Below are 25011 nucleotides of genomic sequence, written 5' to 3' on the forward strand. Positions count from 1 at the left end.
GTTCATTTGTATTGGCACAAGAATAGCTCCATACGTCACCACCAGCAGAGTTTCACATCTCTAGCTGCTGGTAAGTTGCATCAATAAGCGCTGCGTCATAAAAACTGAGTTTAGATTGTTTTCAAGTGTAAGGTTGGACTTTTAAACTACACACAAGTTTACTTCATGTGCCTGTCAGTCCCATAGGCGGAGTTTGACATTCGAGCCAGGGGGGGCAAAAAAAAAAAAAAAAAAAAAAAAAGATCATTGTAGCAGCTGGGACCTATAGAAGCTTGTTTCCGCCACTGAATAATAAATAAATAATAATAATTCCGACCCCTATAAAGTCGCAAAATGGGAGATATAAAGTCAGAATTGCGTGATATAAAGTCGCAATTGGGAGATATAAAGTCAGAATTGCGTGATATAAAGTCGCAATTGCGTGTTATAAAGTCAGAATTGTGAGATATAAACTATTCTGAGGTCAAAAAAAAAAAAGTCTGTCTTTTTTTCCCTTAGAATTGGACTTTTTATCTCACAATTGCAACATCTCGCAATTCTGACTTTATTTCTCAGAGATATAAAGTCTGAATTGTGTGAAATAAAGTCGCAATTGCGTGTTATAAAGTCAGAATTGCGTGTTATAAAGTCAGAATTGCGTGATAGTCGCAATTGCGAGAAAAAAAAGTCAGAATTCTGACTTTATAACACGCAATTGCGACTTTATTTCACGCAATTCTGACTTTATATCTCTGAGAAATAAAGTCAGAATTGCGAGATGTCGCAATTGTGAGATAAAAAGTAGCAATTATCTTTTAAAATGTTTTATTTTGTGGCGGAAACAAGCTTCCATAGGGTCCTGCATGGCCTATCAATTGGGGAACTCGCACATACTGTATGGACAAAACAAACATGCTAAATAAACACATTTATTTTTAACCCAAGAAAAAACAGTACAACAATACAATCATATTTGTAAACAGGTAGAACGTCACTACTGGACTTCGCATCGCATCTTCGTTCGGACACAATTAGGATCAATGAAATGTGGACCACTTTTGCACTGTTAAAATATTATCTTCAACCAAAACGAAAAGATTTTTAAGGTTTTTCTTTCCTTTTTTCTAAACACATTGTGGCAATGAGAGTGATTAAAAAACAAGTTATATTTCGCATTTTGTTGTACTTCATGAAACATTTAAAACATTTTGAGAGGGAAAAATGAACACAATACTCTCCACTTTTGAATCATATTGAACAGCATATTGAAAGCAGTGTGTTGAGTTTCTCCAGCTTAAGCAGTTATTTGGCAGAGAAATAAAACTTACAGACCTAGACATTGTCCAGACTAGTGCAACAGTAATTTTCGTTTTTTGCGTCCTGCATATGCGTCGATAATGGTCTCAGGTGAGAGCATAGGGGTGAGCCGTAATGTCGCTTTCGATGTGAAGTCACATGACCCAGAGCCCCGAATTTTTTTAATTTATTTTTTTTACTAAAGCAGTAGGCCTATATGAAATCAGATTACCTACCACCATTTAGTTGTTTTGTGTTATTTAAAATATTTATAATATCTCTTTTTTTTTTTAAATGCAATTATTATTATTTTTTTAAATGCAATTACCCGTTTCACCAGGGGGGGCAATGCTCCCCCTGCCCCCCCGCAAACTCCGCGCCTGGTCAGTCCCTAGTTATGTCAGTCGAGTCAAATGTGTTATTTGCGATGATGAAATGTGATGAGAGTGTGTGTGTGTGTGTGTGTGTGTGTGTGTGTGTGTGTGTGTGTGTGTGTGTGTGTGTGTGTGTGTGTGTGTGTGTGTGTGTGTGTGTGTGTGTGTGTGTGTGTTAACCTGCTTGTGAACTCCGAATCTCCGATTTCATTTAAGATCTATGAGCAACATTGATGCGTGATGCACTGTCCTTAAACCAGCTTTTGGTCCTGTTTGTCCCAGGTATGTTTTATATTCGGATTTGTCATGTTCTGTGTAAGAATATATTAGTCGAACTGAGTGTTAGCATTATCACATGTGCTATGTGCTCGCACGTGCTGAACTGTGTAACTGCGCCATTTTAGTGGCCGTTCTTTTCTTTCTGTATTCCATTTTATACAAAAATATACAAAATGATGGTTGCTTAAATTTAGTTTCTCTGTATTTGTGAATTTATGAGAAATGAGAACAGACACAGTTATTTGTACTTTATTTTTTATATTTTAATGTATGTTTTATTTTGAGTTAAATTCCACTATACGATCACTTTGTAAAAATGTATATTCAGCAGAGTTTCACATCTCTCGCTGCTGATCTATGAGCAACATTGATGCGTGATGCACTGTCCTTAAACCAGCTTTTGGTCCTGTTTGTCCCAGTCTGTCTGTTCCAGGCTCAGTAAAGAGATCTTGAGTAACCATCCACCTAGGGATGGGTATCGTTAAGGTTTTAACGGTATTACTACTCTTACCGATACTCCTTATCGATCCGGTACTTTAACGGTATTCTTATCGGTTCTTTTTGTTATATTAAAAAAAGGGGGAAAAATAATTTAGAACATAATTAATATTGCTTTATATTTTGAAATGTAAAATAAATATCTATAGCAAAAGAAAAAGCAATGCTTTAACAAAACAAATAAAACATGTATGTTATGCAGAAGGGTGCAGGCTTTTGTGTTTTATATAGACAGACAGGACGCCAAAAACAAAGTACAAACACATGGTCAAAAAAAAAAAAAAGTATACAATAAAACAAATATACAAATTATATACCCAGTGCTTTAATGTCTACTGACATTACTGTTCAGGAGTAATATGGGTTAAAAAGACATCTAATAAAGTCAGATGTAAAATAACACTGCATAGTTTATCATAGATAGATTAAAGCTTATATCATTCAAGAGCTGTGACTGATTTTCTCTTTGCCTTTTGTTGTTTGATTCACATTAATGGAGCAATCGTCAGCAGGTTTATTAGACTGCTGCCTCTTTAAGACCAAATGCAGATCTAATCATTATTAAGCCTCATATTTTCTCCCAACTATTTACACCGATTTAAGACATAAACTGTATTTAAGTGAATCTCCAAGACGGCCATTTTGACATATTTGTGTATTTGATCGTTTAGATGCGCACACGAAGCCCAAAATATACGTTGTTTGTCTCGTTGCGGTGTGTTTCGGAGCGTGCGCCGCATTTTGGAACAGCGTCTATTGCGTCAATTTTGGTACTTTTAATAGCCTTTTATTATCAAACGCGTCCCGCAGTTTAGCAACAGTATAGACTACATTTTACAACAATCACCGATCGTGCAGATTCTGACGTTACTTTTGGGTTTTAGGGAGAAATGACGCTGGAGAGATACGCTGCAAAGGAAGTTGCGCTGGAGAGAATGTGGCTTAGTTATTAGTTTTTAATGGTTACACCTCAAATATCTTCTTTTTTATAATCATTGGAAGCCAAAATCTAAATCTAAAATAAAATTAGTTTAATATCAAAGATCTAAAGTGTAACCTTTTGAATGTTCTGTCCTCATCGTCACTCATTAAGCAGGGCTGTTGTGTTGCGCGCGGCGTGGCTTTGCGTGAAAGATCGCTCGCTCTCGCTCTCGCTCTCTCTCTCTCTCACACACACACACACACACACACACACACACACACACACACACACACACACTCTCTCTCTCTCTCTCTCTTTAGCAAAAATGCATCACAGACAAATGGTTCAATATATATTCGCAAGATAATAATTTCTTAATAGCAATAATAAATAGCACGTGTAGGCTACTTTCATAATTTCTCCAGTACCGACAGCAGAACCGATAACATCCGAGCTTAACGATGCAGCGGTCTTTCAAAATTCAGCACCGGGGCCCGTTTAATACCGGGTTTCGGTACCCATCCCTACATCCACCTGCTCTCCGTGTGATTCCATCCGCACACAAACACACACAGTCACATTGGTGCCGTGACCCGTTGTTTCTTCAATCAAGATGTTTCCCGAAGCGGCCGAGGGTTCATCTTAAAGCTTCCGCTGGAGTCAGGTGGACATAATTTTGCTCAAGAACAGGTTGTTTTTTTTTTGTTTGTTTTTTTTGAAGAACTAAAAAAAAAAAGAGACAATTTTTTTCATTCAGTGACTGCACTCAAGCAGTTTGCAACATTTGCTAAGGACAATTTGCTATAGAGACAACAGCACATTTTATGTTTTGATTTATTGTATTCATTTTTTTTACAAGTACTGATATTCATTATGAGTGGTCTTGATAATTATCACACTCCAGTCTGTGGTAGTAAAGGTAGAGGATGGGGTTTATTGAAAGTGCCAAAGACATTACAGTTCAGTGGGCCTGGTGTACAGAATGAAGCTCATGTAGTCATAGACAGTAACACTTCAGATTCAGATCCATTAGTTTGTGAGGGCCTATCCACAAGTTATGAATCAGATGCTTCAAGAGGGCAGCAGGGTGTGTTTTCGTCTACTCCATGCCCTAATTCACAGCCACCAAATGTAATCACTGCAATGACTGACATAATCAGCCAAGTTGGTCAGCAAATTTCTGATAGCATTGTCACCAGACTAAGCCCAACACGTAAAGTTGACGCACATTCAGTTGACAATTCTTCCAAAAATGTGACTGCAGATGGATCAGCTTCACAAATGCTGGACCTGATACAAAGCCAGTTGTCCTTTTCCAGAAATGTGAGAGAACCTCCTAGCTTCAGGGGAGAAGTTTCTGATGCTGTTGACTTAAATGAGTGGATAGATACCATGAGAGACTATATAAAACGCAATAATTTGAGGAAAGAGCATCAAGCGGAGGAGATTATGGTCCATCTGAGAGGCAAAGCAAGGGATGTGGTCAAGTTTGGCATAAAAAACTGTGACATTGACATTGTCAAGTCAAGTTTATTTGTATAGCGCTTTTCACAATACAGATTGCATCAAAGCAGCTTCACAGTATTAAATTAAAATAATACAACAAAGTTTGTTTCAAGAGGAATTTATTGATTGATAAAATTAAATTAAATATCCCCAAAATATCCCCAATATTTCCCCAACATTGTGCATAACCCTGATGCAATCTTTAGTATTCTCAGGAAACACTTCGAAGCTGCTCCTTGTTCTCCTCTCCCACTGGCTGACTTTTATACCACCTTACCCAGACCAGATGAGGATGCTTACGGGTACTGGATCAGGCTAAACCGTGCAGTTGATGTCGCTGCTGAGCGCTTGAAAGAACAGGGTAAAGTACTGGATTGTCGAGGAACAGAGGTAACACGCATGTTCATCAGACACTGCCCGTGTAAAGAGCTTGCCATCACCTTTCGATCTAAAACAATTGCCACATGGTCTGTGCGAGAAGTTCAAGATATTTTGAACGAATATCACTCTGATTCCAGTCTTGTACCAGCAGTAAGAAATGCAGCACCCACTAAAATTCCTGTGAACAGAACTGGGTAACACTTTATTTTACGGTGTCCTTGATACAGAGTAATTACTTAGTTAATTACTTAGTAATAAACATTGTAATTACATGTACCAAAATGTAATTAACATGTAACTAAGTTATGGTACAGCCTGTACTTACAGATTGTAATTACACACATGTAATAGGCAGCTACTGTTACACATATGTAACAAGCCGAGTCTGTTACATACATGTTACAAACTTGGTACACTGTAATTATGTAAGAAAGTACTTAGTACCACACATGTACCTTAGTTTGAATTAACTCACTTTCACAGCTTAAATGCATGCATTAGCTTCCTAATTACATTGCAATTACATAATATTACACAGGTATAAGCTACATAAAATAAAGTGTATCAAGACTGTACTTCATTTGTATTTACATACCTTATCCATATGTACCTTAGTTTGAATTAACTCACTAGTTCACAGCTTAAATACATGCATTAACTTCCTAATTACATTGCAATTACATTATTTTACGTAGTGTAATATTAAGTGTATCAAGACTGTTCTTAAGTGGACTTCATGTGTATCTACATACCTTATCCATATGTACCTTAGTTTGAATTAACTCACTAGTTCACAGCTTAAATACATGCATTAGCTTCCTAATTACATTGCAATTACATAATATTACACATGTATAAGCTATGTAAAATAAATTGTATCAAGACTGTACTTAAGTGGACTTCATTTGTATTTACATACCTTATCCATATGTACCTTAGTTTTAATTTACTCACTAGTTCACAGCTTAAATACATGCATTAGCTTCCTAATTACATTGCAATTACATAATATTACACAGGTATAAGCTACGTAAAATAAAGTGTATCAAGACTGTACTTAAGTGGACTTCATGTGTATCTACATACCTTATCCATTTGTACCTTAGTTTGAATTAACTCACTAGTTCACAGTTTAAATACATGCATTAACTTCCTAATTACATTGCAATTACATAACATTACACAGGTATAAGCTACGTAAAATAAAGTGTATCAAGACTGTACTTAACCCTCTGGGGACCAAAAACGCGCCCGCGCGTTTTGCTCGTTTTTTTTTTTAGCAATGAAAAATAAACACAAAATGCTCTGTTAATTTTGATCTTTCATTTTCGTGTAATACATCAATCGATCCTGTTCAGTTTCTATTTTTTTTCTGTATACTCACAATACAAATAAAGTGTTTTGCTTTTTGACAAATAAAGAAAAACTAACATGATGCTATTTCTGCCTTCTCTCTGTCAGTAAACTCCCATTTGAAACGCGTTCGAAAATTATCTATAACTCCGCGAAAATTCAGTCAAACAGGCAAACAGACCCACGGGCATAAAGCTTGAGATCGCAGCTTTTAAATGAAGTAATTTATATAAAAAACAAATATTATCAGCTTCTGTAATCTGTATAAAAAGAGAGCGACTCCAGTCGAGCTCATTAGGAGCCATTCAAAAGTAATTTGACCACGCCCCGGAGAGCGCGTGCTATTCAAACGCAAATTCTGAGAACCATTTCAGTCTGTGAAACGCCCCCACATCAGCTGTAAACAAAGAGGCATAATATAGCCTACCTTATGGAGAAAATTTTCCGTGCTGATATGAGGAGCAGATCCCGCTGAGGAGTGAGGTAGGCTAAGTTATCCTTTCTCAAGTGTTAATGTGGAATAACGTTATGGAATAACGTTGTAGGCTTATGTAAACAAAAAGATGAATCGCGTTTCTATAATATGAATAGCGTTTCTGTGAGATGAATGAAGGGTACATATTTGTAAAGACTGTTTAGCCTAAATATGAATCGCGCGTCTGTGTGTGAAAGAATAAACTGCTTTTACAGTTACAGTTACTGCGTTACAGTCAGGCGAAGTATGAAAGACAACATTTTGTTGACTAGATTTGGGTACAGTTTTTACTGTAGAATATACTGTCACATCAAATAAGCTTTTCTGCTCATATATATAAAATACTATTTTGTCAAAAATAAAGTCATAGACTAAGATGTTCCAATGTTGGCTATATTCAAACTAATGAATACATATGATAAAATGTAGGCCTATAATCTTTTTTTTTTTTTTTTTTACAAAGAAAGAGTACTTTTTTTGCAGAAATATTGCTGAAATTGTAATTATTGTTGTAATTGTAACCTTTTTAATAAAATAGCAAAACATATTTACAAGATAGATGTAAGCAAAATCTTAAATGGTCAATATAAGTCTTCTTCTAAATATATAGGCTATTTTGTCCTTGCATTGTGGCTCAGTCAGTGTCACACCTGAATGAATGGCTAATTATGCAGAGTCATTATGCAGAGTGGGTGGGACTGGGTAATCTAAGGTGTAAACTACTCCTCCCCCTCGCATATTGGCTTTCCAAGCAAAACCTGTTTTACACCATTTAAATCAATGTATTTTTTTTTTGTGAACGATAAAGCAAGACTATTTTCACATAATTTTGAAGCTAGAACTCCAAGAGAAAACATCCATTAGTCAAAAGTCTTGTGGGCACATATTTTGTATGAGTTTTGTGGTCTTATTTCAGCAACTTTCATTTTTATTTTTTTAAATAACCACGCATAAACATTATTCTCTTAAAAATACAAACATCTACATACATGTTGCTCGCATATTATGGTAGGCCTGTTTGTGCTATATAGAGTGAATTTACACCTTTGCCATTAACATGTTTATAAATAACTGAAAAAAGCACAAATGTCAGAGCATGTCAGAACATCTCAAGGGCCCCAAAAACAGCTTGGTCCCCAGAGGGTTAAGTGTACTTCATGTGTATCAATATACCTTATCCATATGTACCTTAGTTTGAATTAACTCACTAGTTCACAGCTTAAATACATGCATCAACTTCCTAATTACATTGCAATTACATAATATTACACACGTATAAGCTATGTAAAATAAATTGTATCAAGACTGTACTTAAGTGGACTTCATTTGTATTTACATACCTTATCCATATGTACCTTAGTTTTAATTTACTCACTAGTACACAGCTTAAATACATGCATTAGCTTCCTAATTACATTGCAATTACATAATATTACACAGGTATAAGCTACGTAAAATAAAGTGTATCAAGACTGTACTTAAGTGGACTTCATGTGTATCAACATACCTTATCCATATGTCCCTTAGTTTGAATTAACTCACTAGTTCACAGCTTAAATACATGCATCAACTTCCTAATTACATTGCAATTACATAATATTACACAGGTATAAGCTACGTAAAATAAAGTGTATCAAGACTGTACTTAAGTGTACTTCATTTCTATCTTACCTTATTCATATGTACCTTAGTTTGAATGAACTCACTAGTTCACAGCTTAAATACATGCATTAACTTCCTAATTACATTGTAATTACAGAATATTACACAGGTATAAGCTACGTAAAATAAAGTGTATCAAGACTGTACTTAAGTGTACTTCATTTCTATCTTACCTTATTCATATGTACCTTAGTTTAAATTAACTCACTCGTTCACAGCTTAAATACATGCATCAACTTCCTAATTACATTGCAATTACATAATATTACACAGGTATAAGCTACGTAAAATAAAGTGTATCAAGACTGTACTTAAGTGGACTTCATGTGTATCTACATACCTTATCCATTTGTACCTTAGTTTGAATTAACTCACTAGTTCACAGTTTAAATACATGCATTAACTTCCTAATTACATTGCAATTACATAACATTACACAGGTATAAGCTACGTAAAATAAAGTGTATCAAGACTGTACTTAAGTGTACTTCATGTGTATCAACATACCTTATCCATATGTCCCTTAGTTTGAATTAACTCACTAGTTCACAGCTTAAATACATGCATCAACTTCCTAATTACATTGCAATTACATAATATTACACAGGTATAAGCTACGTAAAATAAAGTGTATCAAGACTGTACTTAAGTGTACTTCATTTCTATCTTACCTTATTCATATGTACCTTAGTTTGAATTAACTCACTAGTTCACAGCTTAAATACATGCATTAACTTCCTAATTACATTGTAATTACAGAATATTACACAGGTATAAGCTACGTAAAATAAAGTGTATCAAGACTGTACTTAAGTGTACTTCATTTCTATCTTACCTTATTCATATGTACCTTAGTTTAAATTAACTCACTCGTTCACAGATTAAATACATGCATCAACTTCCTAATTACATTGCAATTACATAATATTACACAGGTATAAACTACGTAAAATAAAGTGTATCAAGATTGTACTTAAGTGTGCTTCATTTCTATTTTACCTTATCCATCTGTGCCTTAGATTGGATTAACTAGTTCAGAGCATAAATACATGATTTTTGTCATCAGCACAGTCCGCTGATATCTGCATACACTATTTGAGTGTAGCCTGTTCATAGACGAGTGATTTTTGAGTGCTAAAAAAACAAAGCATAAGGCTACAAATTAAATATACCCAAACTTTAAGTGTACCTACCCTTTAGCCACCTGCCTGTCAATACAAATAATGGAAATTAATGAGATGTGAGCAGATTTTTACAATTCAAAACTTTATTCTGAAGTTTTAAAAGATTGCAACACAAAAATAAAATGGCCTTTTAAACATTGTTAAGCAAAACATATTACCGGGACTGATTCAGAAACAAATAATACAATAGCCCCAATATAAAACAACTGAAAAATAAGGGTCTTATCTATATTTATACTTGATTGGCAGAAGCTTGCCTTTCGCTTTTAGCTCTTCAATTTTAGCACGGACCTCTGGAGTCATTGATTCTGCACAACGCTTTGAATAATCTAAAAGCTTCTCTTTTTTGAGATTAAATGGTGGGAGGCTCTTTAAAAACTTTGGAGCTGCGATTGTAATTTCAGCCAGGGGAGCAGACAGAGCCAGTGTGTTACGATCCACACCTACAAATTTGAAGGCCTTATTCATGCTCCCCTGACTCTTGTAGGCCTTCGCAACTTTGTGGTACCGACGTACCACATCGTCAATTGTGCGAGCTGCAAAGAAAACAAGAAAAACAGAATTATAAGCCATTTACTTTAAACTGACTAGAATAGGACTGCAATTATATATTAAATAGCATTGCTTACTCCCACCCAATTGTCATAGGCAGCATTGTAAATGATCACAGTACAGACAAGAATCAAGTCTGTGTCATATAAACTGCCAGCCAAACAACTTTCTTATCTACATGCATTGAAAAAATATATTTATTCAATGTTGTTTAATATACGTAAACCTATTTATTAATTGTTATCCACATGAGAGTTTCTCCTCATGAAAGACTGTGGATCTGTGGAATGTGGAACTGTGATAAGATGATTGACAGGGCAGTTTAAACGGTGACAGGATGCACATAACTAAGCAACAGAGCTGTCTGTTAAAGATGATGAAGTATTATGTCCCAAAGCTGGATACTATGCCTCTCATACATACTCAAATGTATGTACTTTTTCCTCACAAAAGGAGTATACTTTTAGGGTGTAGTATATGAAGGCGAATTGAGATGTAGTATTGAATTGGGTGTGTTCAATGGGGACATGTGAAATGTACAGTGTTGGGGGCTACAAAAACAGGGTTTGGGAACCACTGCAGGTAAGAACAGCAGGATTCTATCAATAGTAAAAAAAAGAAGAAAAAAATTATTAGGGATGGAGCTAAACTCTACAGGCCCACCAAAGTCAGATTTGAAGAACACTGTTATCCAGTATGTGCACTCTACTGTGAACTGCCCTGTCTGCTGGCTAATCTATTGCAGGCTATCCCATTATTTCTGAAGAAAAACAAGAAACATGTGAGGTAAGCCCAACAACATTCTAGCAAATTGCATAGTTATAAAACATTCTTAGAATAACAATCATGACTCTTTTACACATTTGTATTTAATCATTGTATCTTGTTATTGATGTATGATGTAAATTTGATGTTAATTGAAATAGTCTTATGTATTCATTTACTAAATATAATAAGACGTTGGCAAGCCTAGGAAGGTGTGCCAAGGGATAAACATTTCAAATGATAAGTGTCCCTAATAGTAGTTATTCCTGTTAGAAAAAAAAAAAGGTAACACTATGGCCCTTAATTGCAAAATGGTTGCCAAACACAACAGTACCTCTCGCCATTGCCAGAGGATGACAGTGCTCCTTTTTACTCTTCTTGCGGGATTTCTTCATTTTGCAGAACGAAGAGGATGAAAGTGAGGAGCTTGAGGTGGATTTGAAGGTGGAGCTGGAGGTGGAGCTTGAGCTGGAGCTGGAGGTGGAGGTGGAGCTGGAATCATCTGAATCACGGGATTTGTACTTTTTTGACTTCCCTGCCCCCCCCCCCCCCCCACCACCAAAAAAAAAAAAAAACATCACATTATAAAAATGTACTTTTTGTGTGAACTGGTTTTCATTTGTATTCAAGTGCCTTCAGTTCACACTATAAATAAGCCTCAACTGCCAGTAATTATTTTATTTTTTTTACTGTGGATGTATTTTAAGCTTTGGCATCTGCTATCTCCTGACAAAGAACTAAAGCTTGAAAAGAAATGGGTAATCTTTGCAAAAATGACTTATTTTAAAATCAGCCCCATCCTGTTGTCGCAAAGCAGTTCTACATTTCATTCCGCTAACATCTTAACAGACCTCACCCAGCCATAGTCACCAACCTGTTCTTGCCCTCAATTTTTTCTTCAAAATGTCAATTTCCTCATGCATTTTCTTATTTTTTTTCCGCAGTCTTTTATTTTTCTTCAGCAACTTCAGGTAGCTGGTTTTATCTGCAATCAACAAAATATTTAATGTAGAGTTAAGGCATATTTATGAAGCACTTAGATTTCCACTTTAACCAAAGCGCTAAATAAGATTTCAATAAGAGATAAAACAAAATGTAACAAATAAATAAACAAATGTTATTTGACAATACCATTTTAACATAAGATAAAAAAGCATGATGTTAAAAATAATCTACTAAATTAAAATCAGTGACATTGTCTGATAATAAAAATGAACTTGAAACATCAATGTTAATAAAATAAGCAATGTATGCTTATTAAGTATGCTTAATAAGTGTGGTCCCGTTTCTGTGTACCAGTTAAAAATCTAAGGCAAATATCTATATTTCAAAATTTCAATTGAGGAATGCTTACATTCTCAGAATCAAGACCGAATACAATGATTAAACTCTTACCACTGGCCAGAACCATCTCATCACACTGTACACTCTCCTCGCTGGACACATTATCTTCATCTAGCATGATCTGGTCTTCTCCATGCTTCTCTACTTCTTCAGCAACTTGTAGATCTTCTGTCACATTCAGGCATGAAAACTGGTCAGGGGTAAAAAAGGTGAGAAGAATACGGCAGCAAAAAAATCCAATCCAATCAACTTTATATATATATATAGCACATTTTAATTTTTCACATTCATTTCACATTTGCTGCACAAAGAATAAATTGAAAATATGATAACACATAAAACTATGGGGGCCATTTTAATGTGTGGAGGCAAGTATTTACACAAAACACATTATTTTTTCTTTTTCGCCTGAACCAGAATCTCAAGGGCCCGTTTTCTCTGTTTAGCAGCATGTCTCAGCCTTGCCCTCTTCTCTTCTTCAGCTGCCTGTTTTTTGAGATCCTGAGCACTACTGGATCCTTTGCAGCCCCAGTCGAGTCTCTTTTCAAGCAGACTCTGCTGTTGCTGTTTTTTGTTGGTGGTTCCTGCTGAACGGATGTTCTTGCAGAGTGTGCGATCCACCTCCCCATATTTGTTATCATCTCGTCTAAACAACTCGACTGCTGTCTTCTCCCTGGATTGGAGGGTGTACTTAACGGTCTGAATGGCATTGAATGTTGAAACATTCATGTTTCCACTTCTGTGGTCGATTATGTCATTCATCAGACTGAAAGAGGATTCCACTCTTGGACCATGAAAAATAGAGAGACCACATTTTACCAATGCAGTGAGGGCTGGATATTTCTCTCTCTTCTCAAAGACATGACCCCACCACTCCACCAAGCAATCCCCATTCTTGAAACTGGGCAGAGACAGATCAACATTGTATCTCAGGATTTCTTGGTGGGTGTCACTGCCAGCTGGTAGGAGGTGGCCCAACATATAACTCAACCTCTTCAGTTGGATGGTTGCTTGTGAGTGGCCTCTCAGTAGTGGATCCAGAGCAGACAGCGCCTTCAGTGTCTGGCTGACCAAGGGAAGTTTCCTCTGCATATATGCAGCTGTAGTTGTGTAGGCTGTTTTCAGCTTTTCCATGAATGGCTTCAGCAGCTGAAGTATAGAACATCACAAAATTGGCAATTAATGCATGTTCTCTCAAACAATTAGGGAAAAAAGTCAAGATAAATGATATTATGTTGTAGAGTACTAACAGCATGATTGGGATTTTTGGTCCTGAATTCATCTGCCTCCTGTCCAACATACATCTCCTTGGCAGGCAGTAGCATATCATCCTCTAGCACCATCTCTACAAGAGCCCTGGGTGACACTTGAATAAAGTGTTCCCCCTTTACAAAGCAAGCCAGGAAAGCCAGAAACAGCTCAAGCTGCCTGTCATGGAGTTTGTGAACCAATGTCTGGCTACCCTGATAATGAAAAACTGTGAGAAATTAAACAAACACTATACACGGAATACACAAGTACAGTCAACAATTGTGTCCAACACCCACCTGGAAAACCATGACATATTGCTTCATGATAGCCAGTACACCTATGTAAGCGCTAAGCTGAAGTCGTGTTGTTGTCTCCTCATTCCACAGCTTTTGACAGACCCTCTTCCTCCGATCTTTGCCCTGCTGTGTCATGCCTGTGAAAACAGAATCAGACCAAATTTGAATGTAAATATAGTTAATATCGCTCATCATTGGTATCTATAATATACATGACTGATCTTCACCTTTTTGGCTGAGGTCCTCATGTATGGACCTAATTCTTGCTTTTGCTGTCTGACTGGCACTATACTGTGTGTAAAGATTTTCCAGAGGTTCTTTGTAAAGTTTCTGGTCTTCTGTGCTGAGGTATCCAAAATAGAGGATCTTGTATGCTGGCAACATTGTGTATGTTGACATGCTGGCATCATATGCTGACAGCCATCGATGGTACACAAACCCCCTCTGAGGGTTGGAGGCAGGGATTTTCAGAATGTGGCATACCTCCTTAAGGTGCATGACCTGACCAAAAGAGAGTCTAAAATTATGCATTTCCTACACTCTCCTTACACATTTCCTACACTCTCCTTACACATTTCCTACACTCTCCTTACACATTATCTAATTTGATACCCAATGCCCAATCCTTATTTTAGCACCCTTTTTTTTGGTACCAGTTCAGGTCCTCTGCGGTAATAATTATGTTTAGGTTATGAGAATTGGGTGACAGCCAGTGTTGGGCGAGTTAGTGAAACTGCAGTTAGTAATGACATCTCGCTGTAATTGTACTACTTTAACAAAGAGGCTGCCATTTCAGTTCTTTTTACCTGATCTGGGCACCATTGGTGGTCTGTCTGCAGATCATTGAACAGCTGCTCAAGATAGCGGTCAAACGGCTCTGTAAACTTTTTTGCCGCATTATGTATATGGTGACACGAGTCTCCATCGATGTCAAGCAGAGTTGGACAGTGCTGTTGGATTCTCTTCTCGAGGCCGGTCTTGCTACCCCTCATGACAGCACAAGAATCCATCAAAATACTCATCAGGTGTTTCCATGGTATTTTATTCTGGTCAAAAAACTCGCAGAGCACTTTCTCCAAGGTGGCAGCTGTCCCTTTTATCATCTCCAGGGACCCCAGATGCTCAACCATTACCTTCCTAAAATCATCATGGTAGTAACTGACAAGCATGGAGAGGACCTTCAAATCAAACCAAATGTAAAAAAAAAAATATATATATATATATATATATATATCAGGGTTTATTTGCCACATGCAGAAAATACATTTTGACTGCAGAGCAAAAAATTTTTCTACAATGTAAGGTTAAACAATTAAAATATTAAAAACCGCATTATGGCCATGTTACATCTCGATTTTTATCTTTTTTTTTAAAGCGGTGATGAAATAAAATGCCTTTGACATATAAGAGGTCATCATACTATAAGAATATCCTGAAAGTTTTAGAACTGAAAACTGCCTTGTTAGTCCAATAAAAGCTTTTATTGACATCAGGCTCAGCGAACGACAGGTTTTTCAAAGTGGGGATCTTTGACGTCAAAGGGGATAAAACACCGCCTCCGCAGAAGAAGATCAACACCTACTTCAACACCACCTGTTTAGCCGGTTTTGAAAACTGTTGTGGTTTAATTATTTCTTTTCAGGGAAATGACTTCAGAGATTTTCGATACCAGAAATATTAGACTTTATTAACAAACAAAGCCGAGAGACCCTCTGCAGAAAGAGCCCCTCCCGCAGAAAGACCCCTGCCTAGAGATTGTCCAGCAAACGTATATACCTACATCCTTCTCCCAAATATGGTAATACATTCTATAGGTATTTTGAGAAATAGTTTTGTACCATGTGACATTACTGAAATAGAATTCTCTGCTGTAACCACACAGCTCTCAGGTTCCAAAGTCACCCAAAGACATACACAGACAGAAAGGAAATAATAGTGTACAAAAAATAGTTAAATTACTTATTTTCTTAACAACAAAATCTTCAACATTCCCTCCTCTGGGGCTTATCTAAGCCCCACATTCGCTATCGTTTTCCAGAGTGTAGTTTCAAAATCCAGTCCCCTCCGTTATACTACCTTAGTGACTAAATTAAGTCACTCATTCTTATTTTCAATGACTGAAATTATGCCACCACACTCCTGGAGGAGCAATCGAGCCAAACATCTTTCTCCATACATTTTTCTTTCTTTCAGTTGTTTTTCTTTCTTTCAATGGAGAAAGTAAAAGACTCGAATCCTCCCTAATCAAACATCAACCATTGTTACAAGTGTGTTGATGAAATTGGTTCAGCATTGTCTGTTATTGTCACAGTTATGTATAATATGTCAAACATAAAAATCCCTTATGCAATTAAAAATTCTTCTTGCAATGTAGATATCCTCTTCGACACATACCATCAACGTCCAATGATTGTAAATCTCAATTTGGTTTATAAACCCAATCTTAATAATATTAGTTTATTTATCTTCTTGATATGGGAAGTACACAACAGAATAATAACCCCCTTTCAATATTGCAACTTCAAAAAAACATTCCTAATTCTTTAAATCAAGTTTTCCTTAACTTTTTGACTCAATCGTATTTACTAATTTTTCTCCAAACATAAGTCATTCTACTTTTTTCATGTAATTGTTTTCATTATAATAAAGACAAATCATTATAATAAATCTCTGCTGATTATAGTAGAATCATTGGTTTAGTTTGCTTTTTTATTTTGCATAATCCATATCAACTTTGATTTAAAATAGGGCTGGGGAAAAATTACTTCCTCTCATTTTTATTCGCTTCTTATTTTTATGAAGGAATATCAATTCTTAAATTTGAAGAATCAATCTTTTAGTCAGTCATTTTTAGTTGATTAAACAAACATAACATTGTAGTGCACCTTCTATCCATTAAATCGCAATATGCTTCGTTATAACGTTTTACATTTCAAATTCTGTCTACTTTATTACCAAATTTAAACAATAAATAAAATGTTTAATCTCATGTGTTGCAGCTTCTTCTCATTATAGCTCCTCAGTTCAAGCATACCTTTACTGAATACCTTTTCTTCCTTTCTACTAATTTCTAAATGAACTATCATGAATAAACTTAATTATGTCACATGTAATCACTCAAACTAAGAAAGCTTTAAGAGCAATGTTACATTTACTTCATAAAAGTCATTCAATAAACTCATTAGACAATTAGAAAAAATAACTCTCAAAAATAACTTTTTATACTATCTTACATATTCATTGTACGTACATTTCTTTTTCTGTATATCTAATTTTAATCTTAATCATTTCAAACATAAAGCATTATAACTTAAAACTTCCTTTCTATAATTTAAGTTTCTGCACACAAATAATTTTAATCTTCAATTTCTCTGGAATGACTGCTGTCCCATTATCTAAACTTATTTCTGATAGAATTTCAAATCTAAGGAATACTTCTCTGGGAATATTTAATGACTTCTCCTGACCCTCCTCTGCTGATTTCATTGCCTTTACCTTTCTCTATCTTACTCATATAATCCATTAGGTGTTTTATTAGTCCTTCTGGTACTGATATATGGCCTATTTGTGTCACTGTTCCTTTTTTACCTTTATTTTTGGCACAAATTTCATATGTGTACAGTCAGAAATTGCCAGAAATGCCTTTTATTTAATTTTCCTTTAATTCTTATTCTTAATCCCTCTTTACTCCCCCCTTGCGCACTTGGTGAAAACAATGCGCATCTGGATTGAGAATATTCAAAAGTATGTTTTTGTGCAATAACCTGTCATTCTTACCCCCCTCTGGTAGCATATAAATTGTTCATAAGGCCTGTTTGTTATTGAATTCGAATAATTTACAACTGAGGTGGTCGTTCTATTAGCACCATTTAAAATACATTAAATTAGTCAATAGTATATTGAATCAAATCATAATCTTATAACTTAAATTGAAATCAAATGTTTGTTAATAGCCAGTGTTAATTTTTTCTTTAATTTTCAACTGTAGCCTTAAATTAATCACTTATACTCCTGTATTGACAAATTACATTCGAGTAGGCCTACCATTTATGATCTATATATATATATTTTTTTTTAATGTCATTTAGTTCTAGTTGTAGTTTCCTTCATGACTTGTCTTAATTCTCACTTTGCTATGACAATTACTTGAATTAGTCGCTTATTCATTATTTTGTTTCTTTTTAAATCATTTATAATTTCTTTTCTACGTTGTTTTTGATAATATTCTTTAATTCAATATTTTTCCTTCTGGTGGGGTTATTATTAAGTTGCTACTATTATATTCAAGGGCTTTAACATTACCTTTAAATAAAGTTTGGTTGATGTTGACTTTGAACTTGTACTCATCTCTGTTGATTCTCTTTTCTTTGCACAATTTTTCGTGAGCTTTCCACATTCTGCAAATTTTCATTTAAAGTTCTTCTTGTCGTTTGTCTTCTTTTTGCATTCATGTTGATCATTTAGTTTCACCAGGGTGACTCTTTACGAGCCGTTGCAATGGGCTTTCCCTCGACGGCGAGGGAGGCTGTTCCTAGCACAAGACCTTGATCCCTCACTTCCTGTTGTGGAGAGTAGAGGCTTGTTGGTGTATTTTAAGTTGAGAGGTATGGACTCAAATGTCAGTTTGCTGATCAATGCACAAGCCTTTTCTGAGATGACAAAGCAGTCACTGGTTCTTTTTGTTTGAATCGTCTTAGTAACCTTCCTGGAACTGAACTGTTCTCATCTGTGAATTAAACCTTCATTATTTCTGTTAGTTCAGTTAGTGACAACAACATATTAAATCATCTGCTCATCTGGCCCATTGTCCTTCTTGCTGTCACCGGTAAAATGATCATGTGGGCTGAGTGGTGTTCTGTCCCCTTTTGGGGGTCTTAACCCCTATATTACTTTTTACAATTGAGTCCCACTGTTAGCACACTATTTATCAGGCATCTTAGACAACACTCAACCCACTTTGCAACAAGAAAAAAGTTACACAACAATATTTCATACTTTTGACAAAACGTAAGCTCCTTCATGATATTCTGAAAAGAAATTCAGATGTGTTATGCTCCTTCATATTCTGAAAGGAAAGTCAGATGTGTTAGGCGCTGCGCAATTGTGGTACTGTTTTTTCTTTTCTTTTCTATTGTCACTACAGTTTCGACCAGGAAATTAACCAAATCCACCCATGGTCATTATTGGGCAAAATATGCCCTGTGGGCCCACATATCAAATTTAGATACAGCTGTAGGCAAAATAATGGATTTGCCTTGGTGTACACCATCTCTCACTCATTCATACTCAGTCACTCATTGGCCATCACACATTCTTCTTCCTCAGGTTGTGCTCTATATGCGGATCTTGTAAATTTAGCTGTGGAATTCCAAAGGTCTGACGGACAACATCACACACAGCTACGCAAACACTATTCAGAAGTGTCAGTGATCTTAATGTTTAGTTTACCACCGTTGTTCTAAACCCTTTTTTCTTTTTCTTTTTTCAAACTCTAATAGATTAAATATTTCAGAATAATAGGCCTTAGTATGGTGCAGTTGAGAGTAAGACCGCCAATTGTAATTTCTCAAATGCATTTTGTCTTTCATTTGTTTGGTCTACTTTTTCATATTCTTTTTATTTTTGCTCATGAGCTGCTTTAAGAAGAAAATTGGAAATCTCTACCTAATCTTGGATCCATGGCCAACAACATTTCCATCTCATTATCCCAGTTTCGACAGCATTTTTGATTTCATAATTTTTTCTTCTCCAATCTATCTTTAGAAAATTATTAAAACAAGATGGAGTGACCAGTATCATGGTTTTGCAAACAAAAATAATAATCATTCTTTGACATTTTGTGTCTATCTTTTTCTTTGCCCTATATGTCTAATATAATAGCCCTCACTATACCAAATCCAGCCTCAGTTTTAACTATTTGGTGAGTTGAGCACCCACTTCTCTGTATTTTCTTTTTCTTATAGAGCTGGACTTGTACCTACTGAAAAAGCAGAGAGGGTTAGTTTAGCAGAGAATATAAAGAATTGCTATGAGACCAGTGAATAATCAGAATGAATAACGTTAATATAATAATTAACCAAATTTGAAGCAGTCTCTAGAGTGTTCATAAGGTTTGTCACACCTGTCGTGTCGTAAGGGTCTGTTCTGCTGTTTTTAGCTTGGCTGTCGCTCTGCATGTTTTGCCAGCCTAGCTGTCACTCAAAGGCCATTGCAGAGTGGAGAATAGGCTCTGTTGTTTCTCTGCCTCTTCTTAGTTTGGGCTTTGTATCGATCCTGCCAGTTTTGCATCTCAGTATTTCTCTTTGTCCTCAGGAAAAGTCTCAAGTGAAAGTTTCACCTTTTCCCACATTAATTCAGTCTTTCTGAGTCTTTTTGATTGGTCAACTTCAGGAGGGGAGCTGAGAACCCCTCACCCACTCTCTCTTCTTCTCTCTGCATTTGCGTCTTTGCCCTTTGCCCTCTTGTTGCTTCCACCGGACACTGAAGCCATCTGCAATTTGAACACTCAGAGATCTGCATGAATCAAATTGAACTTTCACATATAAGCTATTAGTTCTTTATCACATTCCACTTTTTAACCTGCATCTTTTCACTATTCCTTTTTATATAAAAAATCTCACTGGTTGACAATAGCATTTCCCCAATTCTATTAGTAAAGCAGTTCTTCATTGCAGGAAAAAGCAAGCTAGTTCTGTTTTTCTATATCAGCAATAACTCTGATGATCTGAGAATAATACAATTGAATAATTTTCCCTATCATAAAATTAGACTTCAATCTTTCTTCTATATTTGCATGCAGTGTTCACAATAATCTAGTATGTTTCTCAACAAACATCAAGGAATTCCTCTTATTATTTACTCTCATCAACTTCTGAAGTATTCATGACTTTTGAAACTTAGTCACTCAATCTTGCTAACCTTCAGCACTGCACCAGTTATTTTTCTCTGAACACAAACTTATTAATCTGCAATAGAATACTTTTTCCACTCTGTCTTCAGGGATAATGAGATACAAATTTTAGACGTCTTCAGATATAATATATAATATATTAAGCACGTGCAATCTTATTTATATTCATCTATTAATATATCATTACATTTATTGATTAAACATATATCTTATTATTTTAACTTATTTTATACTACAACATTCTTTATAGTTAATATCTTGGAACAATTGTTTTCCCTTACTTTTCTTTCTTAATACACACCATTTAACATCCCTTTCATTCACTGGTCATTCACACGTTCTCTGTCCCTTCAAGCAACCAGGGTCAGAGGTCACTTATTTTCAACCACAGGCACAGTCACAGGATCCTACAGGCACACCAACATGATCTCACACACTTTTTTTTTTTTTTTTTTTTCTATCAGATCTGAACAATACATTAAAATATTACACTTTTAACTATCCTATTCCATAAACCTCTGTGATTCACTTCCTCAACACAACAGAGTCATATATGATCTTAATTCCCCTGAGCAAACTCTTATTGGAGTAATAAGGTATACCCGGAAATTGACTAAATCTGCAATCATGCTCATTTGTATCCTTCAAGGCCCTCTTACAAATGTCTGCAGATCAACCATCTATATAAGCTAAACTACACCTGTATCAATCAATGCCCACTTACAGGTATAAAACATCAATAACTGATATCCTTATATCAGTACGCTTGTCATCCATCAAGGCCCACTTGACAAGTAAGACAAAACTTCTTCTGTGTTCATGCTATTCTTGTATCCATCAAGGCCCACTTACAAGAACCCACAAATCAATAATTGATATCCTTATCAATAAACTCAAACCCTCTGTGTGCATGCTTTTTGCTCATCATCCTTCAAGGACCTCTTGATTGAACAAACACAGGACTTTACGTACAGTACGTACGTCAAAACTCTCAGCGCTAAATCAGCATCCCCAGTAGTTATAGAATCCACTCAGGATTAAACAAGTACTGGCAAACACTATCGGGAGCTCCCCCACTACTTGACATTTACAAAGACAATGCATGCAATTATTTCTGATATCAAAAATCACTTTTTAAGTTCTTTAAATTTGGAGAAGCTTTTTCTTACCACATCCGGGCCACTGGTGACTAACACATACCTTATTCAAAAGCAAAACTGCTCACCTCAAAGTACAGCGGCCACTGTTGTCTGTGTCAGTCACCAGCGAGCCCTTCGTGGCTTCTTCAGCTCCTGAGCCACGTCCTGCCGGGGTCGCCATTGTTGTGGTTTAATTATTTCTTTTCAGGGAAATGACTTCAGAGATTTTCGATACCAGAAATATTAGACTTTATTAACAAACAAAGCCGAGAGACCCTCTGCAGAAAGAGCCCCTCCCGCAGAAAGACCCCTGCCTAGAGATTGTCCAGCAAACGTATATACCTACATCCTTCTCCCAAATATGGTAATACATTCTATAGGTATTTTGAGAAATAGTTTTGTACCATGTGACATTACTGAAATAGAATTCTCTGCTGTAACCACACAGCTCTCAGGTTCCAAAGTCACCCAAAGACATACACAGACAGAAAGGAAATAATAGTGTACAAAAAATAGTTAAATTACTTATTTTCTTAACAACAAAATCTTCAACAAAACATGTAGAATAAACATGTTTATTCTAATGGCTGATCTGTGATCAGTGATTTCTGATGTGTAATTACTCAAGTTCAGATAGATAATCTTTCTCTCAAAATCGTTCAATTCTGATTATGCATCAGTGACTAAACGATCAACTTCACATCGTTTCTCTTAGTAAGATGAAAAAAATCGTATTTAAATTGCGATTAAATTATACAGAAAGTGATCAAAGAACGCTCCCTTTCCAATCGCCCCAGCTGTCAAATAACGCAAGTTTATCTGGACACTTGCCAAAACTAGTTATGAAATCAACGACAAATATAAATGAGCTCAAAATGGAACAAAACCAATAGGACAGATTGCATATATCTTGTAATTGAAGTAAAACCAACCTTTTTGTTGTTGTTTGATGTGCTTTCATCCAGGTTTAAGGAAAAGGGAAATCTCCTCAGGTTAGAGAAGGTCCTTTCAGAGAAGGTTCGCCCTAGGCCATGGACCATCTTATATGATGCTGCTGTTCTGGAAAGCTTAATTCCCTGCAAAGCCACTTTGTCCAGAGCAAGACTTTGAGCAAGCTCCACAATTACTGGAGCAATAGAAAAGGGGAGGGAATGCTCTGCTAGCACTCCAAGAACCATGGCCTACAACAGAAATGTTGAAATTATTTTAAAGCAGGTAGTAAATGTCATGGCACAGTAGGGAAGCTGCTAGTGCTTAACTACTAGGCCTACCTCTGCATTTGCTATGCGATTCACAGTGGGTGTTGGAAGCTTTGTCTGGCATTGCTGTCTAATGTTCTCTGGACACTGGTTTGTAGCTGATGTAGATGCTCTGGTCTCACTGCCTAGAAGGCTGGCTACACTGTGTGTTGTTGTGATGTCGATGACTTTCTTCCTGTGCATCTCAGTTTTGCAGTGTGCCAGCAAAGCATGGCTGCCTTTGTTGGCATAATTTATTTCTTTGTGGCACAGAATACATCTCACATGGCCCTTCTTATTAATTTTCTTGAACACATTTGATAAAGGGAATGTAAGCGCTTCTCCTTTAACCTCAATCTTATATTCCAGTTTAAGCCATGACCAGTTCCAGGTGCACTTCAGGCCTGCATCCAACTGCTTCACTAGCAGTGCATCACTCTCTCCTAAATAACTCATTCTGAAATTAAGGCATAAAACAGTTAAGATACACATTATGGGTAATTTTCGTATGGCATTTACCTAGTACCATAATAGCGCACATACAAATCAGGTGCGTGTATGTAGTACGAGCGCACAGAACCGTATCCGCGGGCGTAAAACCGTCCTCGCAAGGGAGCATTTCTGCTCCAGGCTCAAACAAATTGAATTATTAATGCAGAACGGATAATTGTTAATTTATCATTAGCCTACTGCTTCGCTAAAAATGGAAAATTCAGCATTTAAAGCATGCCATAAGTTAGGGTTGGGCAATTGCCAAAGAAATCTGAATTTTGGGGCTAAATGGCGATGGTATAATCTCAGTATTTAACTTTTTTTTTTTTTCTATTTTAATTTTTAAAAATCTGTATTTAATTTAAACAAAAAAAAGTTATTTCATATCCTGGTCAATATTGTCCTACAAACAATGTTCATATTGAAGGCTATGAAAACAAACATAGTGAATGCAACCTTTCAGTCTATCCAAAAAAGGGGTCAAATCACATTACACTCTAACATTGTAAACATTACGATCTAAAAACAAAATAATGCTTTTTAAAGAAGTAGTACAATTTACTAAACTTAAAATTAAAATAAAAACAAAACTGATATCATAAAAATACTCTTGTAGGTTTGAAATTCTCTAGCACATTTATGTTCACCATCAACAACAAATATTCAACAACAAATATATTAGCAAAATCTATTTATAATTTAGTGTTAATGTATATTTTAGTCAGAATTATTGCGCTCCTATTCTATTGCGCTCCGTCTGTTCGGCGCGCATGCTCGTTCACGGAAGTTTAGCCTGCTGAAGGCTCGTCCACTCATGACAGCAAAATGGAAATGACTTTCTAACATTTACAGATGGAGAATATGTCTGTGGAATGTAAGTTATGCACTGAGGAAATTATTGGAAGTCACTTCAGCTTAAAGATTATTAATAGAGGTAACGTTATATCTGTTTCAACCAATCGCTGCACAAGTTAAGGTCACGTAGCCTACTGTATGATGACGAAAACACGTTAGTGCGAGCCCTCCCGGAACCCATAGAGAATGCAAATAACATTGTAAGCTAACTTACCTCAGGCTTGCTTTTCGACGTGCAGAACTGTCTTTGTTCGGCAGTT

At 36.0% G+C, this 25011-nt stretch overlaps 2 protein-coding genes across 2 annotated transcripts; both read right to left on the bottom strand.

Moving 5' to 3' along the window:
* Positions 1 to 10071: 10071 nt before the first annotated feature.
* On the bottom strand, positions 10072 to 12709 carry LOC309495360 (uncharacterized protein). The gene is made up of 4 exons (XM_082165036.1): positions 12622 to 12709; positions 12101 to 12211; positions 11561 to 11761; positions 10072 to 10445 (listed from the first exon to the last, which is right to left on the bottom strand). The coding sequence occupies exons 1-4, from the start codon at positions 12686 to 12688 to the stop codon at positions 10132 to 10134; spliced, it is 693 nt and encodes a 230-aa protein (XP_082021162.1). The 5' UTR covers positions 12689 to 12709; the 3' UTR covers positions 10072 to 10131.
* Positions 12710 to 12822: 113 nt separating this feature from the next.
* Positions 12823 to 23860, bottom strand: LOC309494676 (uncharacterized protein; the record flags this gene model as incomplete). Its single annotated transcript, XM_082164090.1, has 7 exons — positions 12823 to 13719; positions 13821 to 14033; positions 14118 to 14254; positions 14345 to 14618; positions 14924 to 15295; positions 23099 to 23347; positions 23438 to 23860. 7 exons carry the CDS (start codon positions 23858 to 23860, stop codon positions 12961 to 12963), a joined length of 2427 nt encoding a protein of 808 aa, XP_082020216.1. The 3' UTR covers positions 12823 to 12960.
* Positions 23861 to 25011: the final 1151 nt, after the last annotated feature.

This window comes from Leuciscus leuciscus (assembly GCF_965113295.1).
Source record: "Leuciscus leuciscus genome assembly, chromosome: 3".
Taxonomy (NCBI): Eukaryota; Metazoa; Chordata; class Actinopteri; order Cypriniformes; family Leuciscidae; genus Leuciscus; species Leuciscus leuciscus.

Bases quoted from the DNA above. Each gene is read 5' to 3' on its own strand.
- LOC309495360 (XM_082165036.1), bottom strand. From the start codon at position 12,688: ATGCTAGATGAAGATAATGTGTCCAGCGAGGAGAGTGTACAGTGTGAT. The intron at 12,212-12,621 runs GTAAGAGTTTAA...TGTTGATTGCAG, and splicing joins TGAGATGGTTCTGGCCAGTG to ATAAAACCAGCTACCTGAAG. The intron at 10,446-11,560 runs GTACTGTTGTGT...TTTTCTTTGCAG, and splicing joins TCCTCTGGCAATGGCGAGAG to CTCGCACAATTGACGATGTG.